Source organism: Buteo buteo, chromosome 12 (genome assembly GCF_964188355.1).
Source record: "Buteo buteo chromosome 12, bButBut1.hap1.1, whole genome shotgun sequence".
NCBI lineage: Eukaryota > Metazoa > Chordata > Aves > Accipitriformes > Accipitridae > Buteo > Buteo buteo.
This window is the reverse complement of record NC_134182.1, coordinates 28,823,292-28,836,803: the sequence shown is the minus strand read 5'-3', so window position 1 is coordinate 28,836,803 and position 13,512 is coordinate 28,823,292. Positions and strand designations below refer to the sequence as shown.

Below are 13,512 nucleotides of genomic sequence, written 5' to 3'. Positions count from 1 at the left end.
AGCAGTCTGTAAAGGTTCAAGTTTGTCTGGTAGTGAAAGAAATAAGAAGAATCAGAGTAAGCAGTGGGGAAAATGGAGCCCACATTTATAAAAAGTAAGCCAATGACAAAAATTGTTGTTACTAGTAAAACAAGTTCAGGAAGAAATATTTAAGTAATGCACATGTGTACCTTGTGGAATGATCCTTATAAATATGAGGGAGGCACTTTTGAAATCTTGATAGGATGTATGCCTCTTAACATTATCAAGACTCTGTTTCCTGATGGAGAAATTTTGCGAAATCTGTTCTGTCCAGCATATAACAAAATCAGAGGTGAATATATTAAAAAAAGAAAAAAGAATTGGAGTCTGACTATAATGTTACAGGATTATAATGATTGTACATCTGCTGTGAGCCCTGCCTCCTTTTTTTTCCCCAAGGTATTTTACAGCACTCAATTAATAGTCAGCCTAAATGGTTTTGAGAATTGTTTTGTTAAACATTTTTCAGCAATAGGCAGAAAATAGCAACCAGAACTATTTTTGTCTAGAGCCAACCTGATCCAGAGTTCTTATTATAGATTGTATTATTTTGAATTCCTTCAAAGGAGGAAAAGCCTCTCTTCAGCCTAGGGATTCAGACAGAAATAGACATTAGTGAAGCTTTCACCCGTATCTTTTCCAGCCTGCCATCCATTATCTTTCATTGTTTCCTTCCTGTCCAAATCCAGGAGGGCTAAAAGTGGCCATCATATTGGCTAAGCCCAGCTGCTACACCCCCTTACTAAAGAGCAGGCTGATAATGTTCTCTCTTCAGCACGTTAGACATGAGCTATTAGAAGCCCAGGAATAGATCCAGGCTCAGGTTTCCTACATGATCGATTTGTTTAACTTGTTGGGCCAGCTGTAGAAGTGAAGATATACTCTAATAGTCAGTGATGACATCTGAAACAAAGGGGAAGCTACTGTTCCTAAGTAAACTTTTAATTAAACCCTATTTGTAATTGTTATCATGGCATGTGAAGATTGTTATCTTCTTGGAGAAGATGTAATATAGGCACTTCTTTAAAATATGTTGAAAAATCAAGAGTGCCTTTAGTAAAAGGGAATTCAGAGGTTACCTATACACATTTAAAAAAAACAAACAAGATTACATCATAGAGAACCACCTGGGTCAAGGGTTTCATGGTGAAATGTGGGCATTTTCTTCTTTGGTATCCAATTCCAAACTGTGCAAGGGATATTAACCTCTAGTTACCATCTGTTAACATAAGTTGGATGACTTTGTTCTGCCTGTTGTGCAGGCAAGTGCTTACCTTACTAAGCTAGAAGTGGTATAGATTGCACTCTTCCTCTGCCTGAACGAATGATAATCTGGGCCTTTCATGTGGCAACAGAATTTTGGTAGGGATTTCAGAGGGTGGGAAATGCCACAGAAACTTGTTTAATGTGCCCTAACTTGTCTCCCTGTGTCCTATTAGAATTCAGGACTTCCAGTGCAGTGTGACAGAGGTAAGGAGGCTCATTCACTGTCCTTAGCTCCTACTTGCTTAGGCTTTTTTTTTTCTTTTTTCTTTTCTTTTTTGTGGTTTTTTTTTTCTCTTATGCTTTTTTATCTTTCATTAACATAGGAAAGGTGGATCATAGAGGTTTGCTTTTGAAGCTACAAGGGAGAATGGAGTTCAGTTAAAGGATGGGTAGTATAGATGTTCCCTTTATTTTGGGAGCTTATGGGGACTTCTCTGAAATGCTCATCACTCAAGGTTGTCTCAGGGTCCTTATCTGTGGCTCAAGATTTTAAGTAAATAGCAATTTAGGACACTAGTGTGAAGCTTTGGTGAGTAATTTCCTCTTTGTCTGCATTTCCAAATTTATAGACTCTTATTTAGTTACGTCAAAATTTACTGTGTGAATTTGTCGATGCTGCAAACCACAGTGAAGATGCAGGTTGCTCATACGAAAACTAATTTTACTACTGGTTTAAATGTCCTAGTTGTCTACAGAGCCGATTCAAGATATAAAGAAGTGGTGAATATATTTTTTTCTGCCTTAGCAAATAAGGCAACATCACTTCTGCTACGAAAAGGGGAGACAGAAAAGTAGCAGAGTTGAGGTGGAAAGCAGAGGCGACCCGTGCTGCCGTCCCTGCAAGCGGGGTGGGGAGTGACAGCAGCTGGGGCAGTTGTGGCTGCAGAAACAAGCTCACCAGTAAGCACCAGCCGCACAACTTAAGTCTTTGCCTGGCAGCAAGTCTGGCTTTCCAAGACCTTCACATGGGCAAAGCAAGCCCGATCATTAATTTGTATATAGCAGGACGTTACCTGAGGTGGTGCCTGCTCTATCTGTGTCAGGAGCTAGCTGTGATCGCCAGGGTTTGTATTTAAGGTTGTGTGATGCTTCTTTGTTTTAAGGTGCTGCCGAAAGTCTTTGTGATTTCATTAGGCTTGCCAAGAACTGTGGTTTGGGCTGGAACCGCTCAGCAGGGTCGTGGTGAGCAATTGCCTCGGGAAGAGCTCGGCGAGGGGAGCGGCAATGGAGGCGTGAAGGAGTCGCACAGAAAACCTTCGCCCTGGCATTTCCTAACTCTCGGCTAGTTGAGTACACAAACTGAACGTCCTTTAATGGGTTGTAATACAACTGTCCGTTAAGTACCACAACTTAAACGCTTCCTCTCACGAGGGCGAATTTGTAGGATGTCCTGAAAAAAATGATAAAAGCAGGTAGAAGCTTGCTGAGGGAAAGGTTGCTGGGTTTTGCTTTCCTTTCTAACTGGCTTGCTCCCTCTTTTTGTAACGAGCTTGTTCTTAAACCTGCGTTTGCTTTTAAAATTGAGCGCGTCGCAAACATCCGAGACTTGCAAATGGCCGGTTACCGGTTACCAAACGTGGCGCTGCCTCCGCCTTGGGGCAGAGTCCCCTCCGGCTGCGTCCCCGCGGCCTGGCGGGGGTCTGCAGCGTCGCCCTCGATTTTCCGCCTTGTGACCAGACCAGCAGCAGCCTCCGATCGCCGCGCCCGCCGGCAGGAAAAAGAGCGATGCGGGAGCAACCGTAGGAAACGGGGGTTCCAGGGGAGCGTTCCTCTGAAGGCGGTTTGCTGCGCGGCAGCGCGTTCGCCTCCTCCCGGGTTTCGGGGGCAGCAGCAGCCGCGCCCGCCCTGGCGCTCCCTCGCCGGCGGACCCCCCGGTGGCCCGGGCCTTGCCGCGGGGAGCCCGGCAGGAGGGGCCGCGCTCCGTCGCCGCGGCAGCCGGCAGGTGGGGGGTCGCTGGGGCCAGCGGGGGGGCGGCCGCCGCAGCAGCGCAGCGCAGAGCAGCGCGCCGGACCGGACGGGCCGCCCGCTCGATGACAGCCCTTTCGGCGCTGACAGCTCTGCTCTGGCTGGCCAGGAGTAGTTATCGGATTACTTGTATTAAAACCTAATTAAGATGTGTGCCAGTAAATGCGGCACGGTTATTGGATTTGGTGATTTAGCTGCTGCGGGTCGCTGCAATCCAGTCGCGCCATTTCAGCAAATTCAGCTCCGCCGAGTAGAGTGGAAACGTTTTACATCAGGAACCTGGCTGTACTGAAAGAGTAAATAATCTTTTAATGCCTCTGCCATGTCAAGGACTGATTCCCGCTGCTGGGTGGATGGACGCTGCCCACAGATCCTTGCATATTAATTTCTTTCAAATCAACCTGAAAACCCAGAGGAGGGCTGACAGGTTGTATCAGCTTTTCCCTTCGCTGCTCGCAGTTGCCTGCGGATTAATGGACCTGTGCGTCCCGCAGGGCAGGGAGCTTGCAGCAGGAGCCTTGTGGGTGCCCCTGCATTAGCAGCGTGTCTTTCTAGAAAGGAAGGAAGCTTTGGGGTTTGTCTGTAGGCCGCAGACAAGGGGACACTCTAAATGTAACACGGTGGGCGCCAGTCCAGCCTTGTGGTGTTGGATGCAACGGAAGGTTATTCTGCTGGGTGGAATTCAGCCTTGGTGCCAAAGCTCTGCTTTAGGTTTGATGTTTCACATAGTTTCTGCAGGGTCTTGCAGTGGTTGTCTACCCGTAGCTGTCGAAATGGAACAAAACCTATCTATCCTTTTCCATTTCCTTTCTGGGCAGGCTACAGCATAGCCTAGTTTCCGATCCAAATTTTACTGCTGTACGGAGTGAGAGATGTAGTCTTCTGCAGGTTGTAGCTGCACAAAGTAGCAAGGTAGCTTGGAGTCCTTCTAACATAAAGCTGCATATGAGCTCCAAGTACTGAGAATCAGAGCAAAACGTTTACCTTGAAGCATTCATCACATCTTGGGATGCCTCAATCTCGTTCTTCCTCTGTGGAACCACTTGTCACGTGAAGCTGCTTCTTTCCTGCCTCCATGTAGAAATGGGAATTTTGCTTTAGTGGTTAATGGAAAATTATTTGTGGGGTATTATTATTACTACTAAATGGGAGCTTATTCCTTAGTGCCAGGTTGTCCTGTAAGTAGTCCGAACGTAACGTGGTTCAAGAGTTACGTGTCTTCACCTTGTGCCTTGAAGTAACATGACAGAGCATGGACTCAGCTCCTGTCCTTCAGCACTCCCAGGCCAAGTTGGAGCAGCCACCCAACATCCCAGCTGGACAGATCTTGCCACTTTGGTGGAAAAAATGATCTCATTTGGAATGGAGGGCAAGGATACAGTGGTCACTCAGATGCTCAGGACGCAGTACATGTTTGCCTGGTAGGTGGTGTTGCCAAAGTGAACGTGGCGACCATGCAGCCTCACTCACTCGTATTAGCAAAATGCGCAGAAGGTTCTGTCACCCAGTTGTAAAAATGATGGCAGGCATCGATGTGCAGTTGTAACATATGGGAGGTACAGAGAATGTGGGTGGAGCTGTTCATTTCTCATCTTGAATCATTTACGAGATCAGCAGGCAGGCCAGATACAATGCATATGGGAATGTGTGGCTGTGCTGCACATGTCACACGTAATAGCAGATACTGTGAGAGGGCCCAGAGCCTGTCCTCGGGAGCTAAATGCACCAGAGCAGGCTGGTAGTCCCAGTGTGCGGACCAAGGGCCAGCTTGGCAGCAGTTTTGGGAGAGCAGACTGGTAGACAGAATTAGGGAATTCACAGACTGAGATCTGCACTGACTAGAACTATTCCCTCTTTTATCCATCATGGCCCAGAATTGTAGAAAGGAATGTTATTAACCCTATACTCGAGCACTGGAGAGAGATACAGATGACAAAAGTGAAGTTGTGGCCTGCTAGTCAAACCCAGCTCAGTGCCTGTGTCATCTTTCTCCCTCTGCTCAAGGGGACAGTCTAAATGTAACACGGTGGGTGGTGAAGTTACAAAACAGAAAAGCATAATTGAGTAGTATTGCCACAATTAAAGACTTTTCTGTTGACAGCAGTTTATCCGAATCACGCTTTGCATGATCTGAAAGGATACAGAGCTTTACAATAGAGCATGCTAAGGCTTGTATCCAGTAATGTTTTTGAAATTTGCACGGGCTGCCTGGAAGTACCTAGTAGAAAGTGTTGTTTTGATGCAAATTTCACATGAGCTGGAAATGACTCCTCTCTGGGTGCCAGAACTGGAGGAAGTTCCTCGCACTGAAGTGGTGGCTCTTCAGCTGGATCCTTCTCCCTGCGAGAGGAGAGGCACGCCTGGGAAGGGCCTCTCCTCGGAGCTGCATCAGCAGTGTTTGCTCTTCCAGCTGGAACGGGCCCTACCACAGTGATGGGCAACGCTCATCATGTTGCTGCAGAGATGTGGGTCGAGGAGGTTATGTACTTACTTATGTCGTTAGCTGCCAGCTATAATAATTTTGTGCAAGAGGGTCTCTCAAAGACCGTATGGTTGTTCTTAAAACAGGCCAAAAAACTAGCAGAATGGGGAAATTATTAATTGAATGTAGAAATAGGCAGAAACTTCAGTTCTAAGGGCCTGAATCCAGACTGTAGTTGGTAGTTGTTGAGTCTGGCTCTAGTGCGTGAGGAGGATTTCATAGCCTCAGGCTTTAAATAGGTAGGGCAGCACTGGAGTTCTTCCCTTGGCTGTCCGAAGACAGCACTTCCCAGTTACACCTCCCTACCAGTACTGCTATAAAGTAATAAGTATTCTAGAAATAAAGGACTGGAAGATGTCTTTATGACAGATGAAGCAGCGCAGTAAGGTCACATATCCTCCTCAAGTTAAAGGAAATCAATGGCAAAGTAGTGAGCAGAACTCAGCTCTCCAGTCTGAAACTACGACGTTGCCTCCAGCAACCACCACCGTTGTTCTGCACTCCCCGGCAGCAAGATGCTTGTAGAAAAGCTACTATCTTTAAAAACAAAACAAAGAACAGTACAAGGGTGGGGTTTTTGGGGGGGGGAGTTCTGCTTTGCTTTTTTGAAGTTCAATGCCCCCGATATCACCTTTAGTAAAGAAATGAAGCATAAACAGCTCCTGTACCAACACGGTATAGTTTGGAAGGTAATTGCAGTCAGACAGAGAGCGTCCCAGTGTGTATTCAGTAGACCATCCTGTGCTATCAAAGCAGAAGTTTTGTTTGCTTCATTGGATGTTTACAACCAGCTGTCGCTGTTTGCAGCTAGCTGCATCTAGGTTTGTTCTGGTCCCCAGGAGATGGTCCTGCACCTCCTCAAATCCCTTTTGCAAGGAAACATTAGCGGGGTAACAGGACGCTATGAAATATGGGCGTTCAGTGTTTGCTACTTGATTGCTGCAGTTTGATTTCAAGGAAGTTGGCTGGCAGATACAGATCAGTAAATACTGGGTTTGACCTAGATTTTGGCAATCTTGTTTCAGCTAGATTTTCCTAGCTTTTTATCAAGAAATTTGGGGGTGTTTACTAATGCAGTTGTTTGAACAATCCTGATTAAGAATGTCGATATTCAGAGTGATTAGCTTAGCTGAGTTATGACAGCTGTACAAGTCAAAACTACCACATGGAGCTGAAAGTAGAAAGATTCAGAAAAATCACATGCCTTATTGTAAGCGTATAACTAATTCCATTAATAACACAGCCTGTATAAGAGATACAACCTAAAAACCTTGTTCAGCTGAAGCTGTATTTCAATATGTTGAGCAAGAAATAGTTTACAAAAGCAAGTGCAAAGTTTAGATCCAGAACTAACCTTGACAAAAACAGAGTCGGTTCATGCTCCCTAAGTGCATAGTGTTTAGATGTGTAGGTTTTTCTCTAGAGTACTGTTATTTAAAGACAAGAAGCTTCTAAGATATGTGAAAGGACCTCTAATTAAAGACATTTCTATTTAAAGAGTGAAATGCATTTAATGTAAAAACACAATTTCCAGCTTCTTTGTGTTTACATCCCATGCTACAGGTCCCAAGCAGACTTTTTAATTTTTTCATGGCAGGAGTAATAAACAGTCACTAGGGACGTAACAAGCCATACCGGCTTTTGCAATTAAAGAAATAAAGGTGCGGTTGCCCTGTCGATAGCAGTGTTGTCCCAACTCAGACACTTGTTTTTCAAGTGTAAGCAAAAGGCCTCTGTGTGCTCCTTCTGATACCTGCCAGCTTGTTCCCTCTGTTTTGCAGCCACCAATGAGGAGGCCCTTTGGAGTGATGGACTCTTAACATCCTTCCCCAGGAATCCCTGTTACACTATTAAAGGATCTACACTGACATGCTTAATTAACACTAAGCTCACTTGAAATAAGTGTTGCGTTCTGTAACAAGTTTTGAACATTGACCAGGTTGCAAAGAGCAGTGGACAGAAAACAAAAGTTTTTGTCACTTCAGGTCCAGTTTGTCAGGGGGTTGGGGTATTTGGATTTATAATCTGGGCTAGTGCGTGTGTTTCAGGAAGATGGTTATTGAAGCAGCTACAGAGTGTGCAGCTTGCTTAGTTACCTACAGGTATCAGGATGCAGTCCTGCAGTTTTTAGTGATGTCACTTAATGGCAAAGCAAATTTGCTGTCATGTTGTGATAAGGCTTCTAAATTGGAAGTGCAAACCTTTAAAAGTGCTTGTTTAAAGTGTGAAGATAAAACATATTGAATGCCCATCCTAGGAGTAATACTTTAGTCTCAGCCTAACCACCAGACTGAGCTCTGTCTTCTGGGAGCTGCACCTGCCAGTGCAAACATCAAAGCTTCTACCATGAACTCCAACTTCAGATGCTCTGCAACCCTTTTATCTATTTTTTTTCCAGGTTACAGCAGCTTGACAAGCACTGCCAGGCCACTGCCCAGCAGTTAGTGGAGTTGCTCAACAAACAGAATCAGCTCTTCAAAGAGAAGCAGCTGCTTACAGAAGAGGTGCAGTTTCTGCGAACACAGGTACTGTGCCAAAAGAAAAGAAAGTCTGAGGGGAATATTCTGCAGCTTTAGCAGAGAAATCTGTCAGCAGTCTTATTTCAGCAGTTGGATTTTGTTGCTGCTGTTGTTTTAAATGAGGCATTACTTTCTGAAAAAAATAAAATAAAAATCTATGCAATTGGAAATCGAGACTGGTAGCTGGACCCGTCTCACTTAAACCTAAACTAAATGACGGAAGTGTTTTGAAGAAACAATAAACCAGCAGAAGTTATTCTTGGTGACAGCTTCTAGCTTTCTTATCAGAAGATTTTGTGTTCCTTTTTCAGAGAAAAGGGAAATCTGTTCTTTAACAGCATTAACGTTTGAATAGTAGCTTGATGTTGATAATTTCTTTGAGCTTTTTGCTGACATTTGTCAGACTTAAATCCCCCTACCACTTCATGATTCCCCCCCCCCCCGATTTTTAAAAGTCATTTATCTTTCCTGCTGCTCCTTCCAGTCACCCAAGTGTGAGACGGTGAACGTGGAATCAGTCTGCCTGAGCACTAATCACTGCACTGCGTCTCTAGCAGGACTGACTCTTGGTTCCAGTGGTCTCCAGGAAGCTGTGGCTTCCCGTGGGCTGTTGTTGCTGGGGTTTTTGGCCACTGTTCTTCAGTCAGTGCTTTGGGAGAGGGCTGCATGGTTTGGTTTTTTCTTTGTCTTTCTTTTACTTGCTTCAGAAAAAGAAGAGGGAGAACTGACAAGCACAGAATGAGATTTTCAGTAAAACTATCAAATAATCAAACCCTTGTTTTGTGACTAAGTAAATGAACTATTTCAACCACAGCATGATGTTTCCTAACTTGCAAACTAGTGAGTTTGCCCAGGATAACTGGAGTTCTGTTAACAAGGTAACAAGACATTCAGTGTAGGAAATTTAGTCCAGTAGCACACCTAGCAGTAAACAGAACATGAATCATCTTAGAACTTTAAAATATTTAAATCATACTATTTTCCATAGGCTTTTTAGCTGTAGAATTTAGTAACCGTTTAACCTAGGAGAATAAAATCCATACTTCGTTATGCCTTTAATCATGTCAGTGTGTTTGGTTTTACAGGATTTCCTGTTGTAGTAGACAAACTTGGTAGCTCAAGATAGTGTAAGGTTATCAGCATGTAGTAACTACTGGCAGAGTTCAGGGCAATCATACTGTTCTCTCTATAAGGTAGTTTAAGAAGGTGATGGTTCAGAAAAGAAAATTAACATTTCTGTTTTAAAGGAAGCACTCTTGGTAATGTGAACAGACTTTACATGGTCCACAGGGAGTTTGTTATTGATAATCTATTTTATCCGGAAGTGAGTGTGCTTTTATTAAGTTGGGCAGAAGTACAAAAATCATACAAAAGAGGAAAAAATCATTCAGATATTATACTTCTATCAGGACTTGACTGGCAAAAGCTTCCTTCTTTATGTTCACTACAAGTTAATTGTGCTCCAGAGGATACTTTTTAACATGAAAACACTCAGAAGAGAAGAATGATATAAAAAAATCATTACAAAATGAGTCCTAAAAATCTATTTGCAGCTATTTAAAGCAATGGGGGTTCTCTGGGAATTGGAATTCAGCCCAAAAGAGCTGCCTGGAATATCAGACAATTGGTTTAAGAAAACTAAAGAACAGTTCACCATAAATGGGAGATTTTAACTACAGAAAGATATATGTAGTTAGTGTAGAAAGAAATTTTTTTAAAAATCAATTGCAGAATCACTGTGATCAAAGGTGAAAGTGACATCATATTCCACATTTTACTGTATTGTTCAAGAGTTCTCCTTTATAATCTTTGGGGGGAGGGGGGAGAAGTCAATCATACCTCATCTTTTAAAAATGATGTAAAATACACTAACCTAAATGTGCTATTGTATCTTGGAACATAAGCCACTAGTAACTGCAGTTGCATATTTCAGGAAAAAAATGGGATGCAGATCTCAAACAGGACACAGATGGAATCAAGTAAAAACCTGGATGGATAAAGAGAAATGAGCAGAAGTAGGTATTTTTTCTATATCCTATATATAGAGAGAGGGGAAGGAGAGGAAAGGAGGACTAAAACTATTTGCAGATGTGGGCTGAATCTGGCAAACACTTCAAGACAAAAGAGAGAAGTGTTTGAAACATTTTTGGGTTTGAAATTGTTGGAGCTTTTTGTGTTTGTTTTTTTTAAGCACTTAAAAATTTAGGACAAGCACTCCACAGCAAAGACAGGTTTATGTGACAGAATTAAAAAAAACAAATCTTAAAAGATTTAAATTGGAGGGAAAGGGGGACAATTCTTAGGAAGGTGGGAACTTCTAGAAGAACTCAGATTTTACCATAGGCACTTTTTGGTCTGGCTTATCACTGGGTGTTTGCCTTTTGATTTGGAATTGGTTAGTTTTGTCACTTCCGGTAGTATTTTCCTTCTGAGGAAGCAGAATCCTCTCTATTTCTTCCGAAAGGCTACAATTTATTCTGTAATAGATCATAAAACCTAGTGTCATGTTGAATGAAACATTATATAAATAACTGTATTTGGAGCAGTGCTGTTGCAGTTACAGCACTGCTACATAGTTATAGCTGTTCCTATTGCCTTGTAAGAGTTACTTTTGGGGTGGTTAACTTTAATTTAAAAGTCACAGATTTTAAAATTGCGTCATTTGTTTTAATCTAGCTGACCTAGAGAAAAAAAAACCAAAACCACTGACAAATGTATAACCTTCATAGGATTTGGTTTTAAAGCTCAGGTTGCTTCCACTGCAATTTTTATTTCTAGTGGTAGTGTTTGCTGTATGGGGGGGAGGAAGGAAGGAAGGAAGAAAGGGGGGGGTGGGGAATAAGAGATGTCTTTAAATCCAGCTACATTGTGGTGTGTTGAGAGTCTGTTTTTCATGGAAAACTCATTTGACACTGTAAGGAAAATTTTGTGTTTTAAAGTGAATTGAAAAAAAGTCATCATAAAAGAAATACCTGATTCTGCTACATGCTGAATTCCCTTACAGGCAACATGAGTTAAAGGCTTTTAACATCCTTGTTGAAGGAGTAACCAAGACAAATACCACAGTTTTCAAAACATCTTTCTCATTCTCGGCAGTGAATTACATGCTTTTAAAATAATAATGTTAAATCTCCTGTTACTGAAAGAAGCTCAGTATTATTTCAGGGTAACTACCTGCCTACAACATGATGAAGATGCTCACACTGTAATTTTCACTTTCGGAGAGGTAAAAAGGACCAGTATGATAATGTGGCCTGACCTTACAGCATGGGCTCTGTATTTAATAGATGGCACTAATATTTGGTAATGGTGTTGAGCATAACTTATTCAGGTCCACGTAAAGGTAATCAAAAGTTTAATTATGGGATTTACACCTCTCGTTTTGAAAGTTTTCTGAAGATTCAAGTTTTGAGTTTCTACCATTGAAAGTCTCTCTTACATTGCAACTTGCTCCAAGTCAGGAGAGCAAGAGATATTTAGCCTCCCCTCCTATATAACTACTAAATACAAATCAGCATAGTATAGCAAGCAAACACCTAAACTGAGATTACTGGAGACCTCAGCCCTGCCCGCCCAGTATGAGTATGTTTCTGAAAGCTGGGTTGCTCCTCACTTGCAGGATCTGCCTTGCTGTCCATCAGTGTGTGACAGAAATAAGTGTTTGTCCGGGTTGCTAATCCCCTCGCAGACCCCGGCTGCCGAAGGGGTTGCCAGCCAGCTGAGCCAGCGAGAGTGCAGACTGGCAGGATTCCGACCTTGGGGATTAACTCCAGCTAGGGCTGTCGTTGTCGTACGCTGCTGCTCTGCCTTCCCCCCTGAAGATCTCTTCCTGCAAGCCAGCCCCTCCCTGGCAGGAACCCGTGCTCTCCCTGTGCTCTCCGTATGGCTGAGCCACTAAAACCATCTCTTCCCTCATTACAGATGTCTTTTTCACAGTGAGCATGTCTGTGAACAAACCGACTTTCTTTCAAATAGCAGTTGAAATATACTCACCCATGACTATATTCCCACCCTCGCCCCTCTAGTCGCTCAGTGGGAGGTACTGTCAGAATTACAGCTGTTCCTGAGCAGTGGGGTTTTCTTACATCAGCATGAATTTTCAGTGAGGTCCCAGCAGCTAATGGAGTCCTTGACGTGCTCCCAAGTGCCCCGTTTGCTTTTTTTTTTTTTCATTATATGTTACAGAAGGGGAGCTTTATGTCCAGAAAACAAGTAGCTCGTCCATCTCTGATGTCAGAAGTGATTCAGGCTGATCCTTACACAGCCCTCAACGGTTCTTCAGGAGACCTGAAGACTGTAGGTTATTGGGGAGAGAGCTTTTTTTTTGCCTTTTTTTTTTTTTTTTTAGCATAGTCTTAATGCACAAAAATAGTGCCTCTGCCAGGTGTTTGTAGCAGCTGATGACGTTCCACAGGCAGGGGTTGGTAGTTGTTTTGGGGTGGGTTTTTTGGTTTGGTTTGGTTTTTTAAGCAGGTGAAAGGGAAGTCTTCATTATTCCTTGGATGGAGTTTAGTCAGAGACGATGAGAGTTATGACAGAAGTGGATGGATACAGGTAGACCTCAGCTTGATGTCTTGACATGACACTTAAGTGCTGCATCATCTAGTATTTAGCTCTTACGAGTTTGTGAATCTGCAGCTGTAGGAGGCCCGTACCTCCTGTGTGGTGTCTGGCCAGTGGGCAAAGCTGGGGAGCAGCTCAGGATCTAAGCTTGGCCCTCCCGAGAGCTCCACCGCGGGTTTTGCAGCTGCGCAAATGAGGACTGAGGCACCTAAGCAACCCAAGTGCTTTCTAACCAGACAGGAAGCTCGTGGCTCTTCTGCTCTCTGTTATGAGTATAGTTAACAGCAATTAAGCCATTTAGATATCCATGGTTCTGCTCTTACAAAAACTTCCAACCCTTGCACCTAAGAATACCCAACCACCAGTTAAAACAGATGCCACTGAGGGGAGGAGGGAGTGTCGGGAGGAACCTGGGCAGTCCGTGCTGCAGAGGTCTGCTCACTGAATTCCAAAGTACTGCTGGGAGGAGGAGAGACTTGAAGATGGGAAAGGCCCCTGCCCCTCACTATCCAGTGACCAGCTGCCAGTTACTGGGACATTACGAGTGACAGATTTGTGTCCCTTTAGTCAGCGAACTGCTTTAGCATCCAGGCTGTTGGATAGCGGGGTACACTGAGACTCTGCCAGTATTTGTGCTTTCTTTTTAAAGCAGGTGAGGCCAGGCTGCGGTCAGGTGGAGCAATGCTTGCTTTGTCA

At 43.6% G+C, this 13,512-nt stretch overlaps 1 protein-coding gene across 3 annotated transcripts in view; it reads left to right on the top strand.

Annotated features, from left to right (window-relative positions):
* The window catches only part of SDCCAG8 (SHH signaling and ciliogenesis regulator SDCCAG8), a 116,573-nt gene that overhangs the window by 101,191 nt on the left and 1,870 nt on the right, over positions 1 to 13,512 (top strand). For 2 of the 3 annotated variants that reach the window (XM_075043176.1, XM_075043178.1), the window contains 2 exons: positions 8,133 to 8,259; positions 10,187 to 10,268. In XM_075043176.1, the coding sequence (XP_074899277.1) occupies positions 8,133 to 8,259; positions 10,187 to 10,252 (193 nt within the window). In that variant the 3' untranslated portion in view covers positions 10,253 to 10,268. The remainder of the gene's footprint in view (positions 1 to 8,132; positions 8,260 to 10,186; positions 10,269 to 13,512) is intronic. The other variant, XM_075043177.1, reaches the window with a different exon arrangement.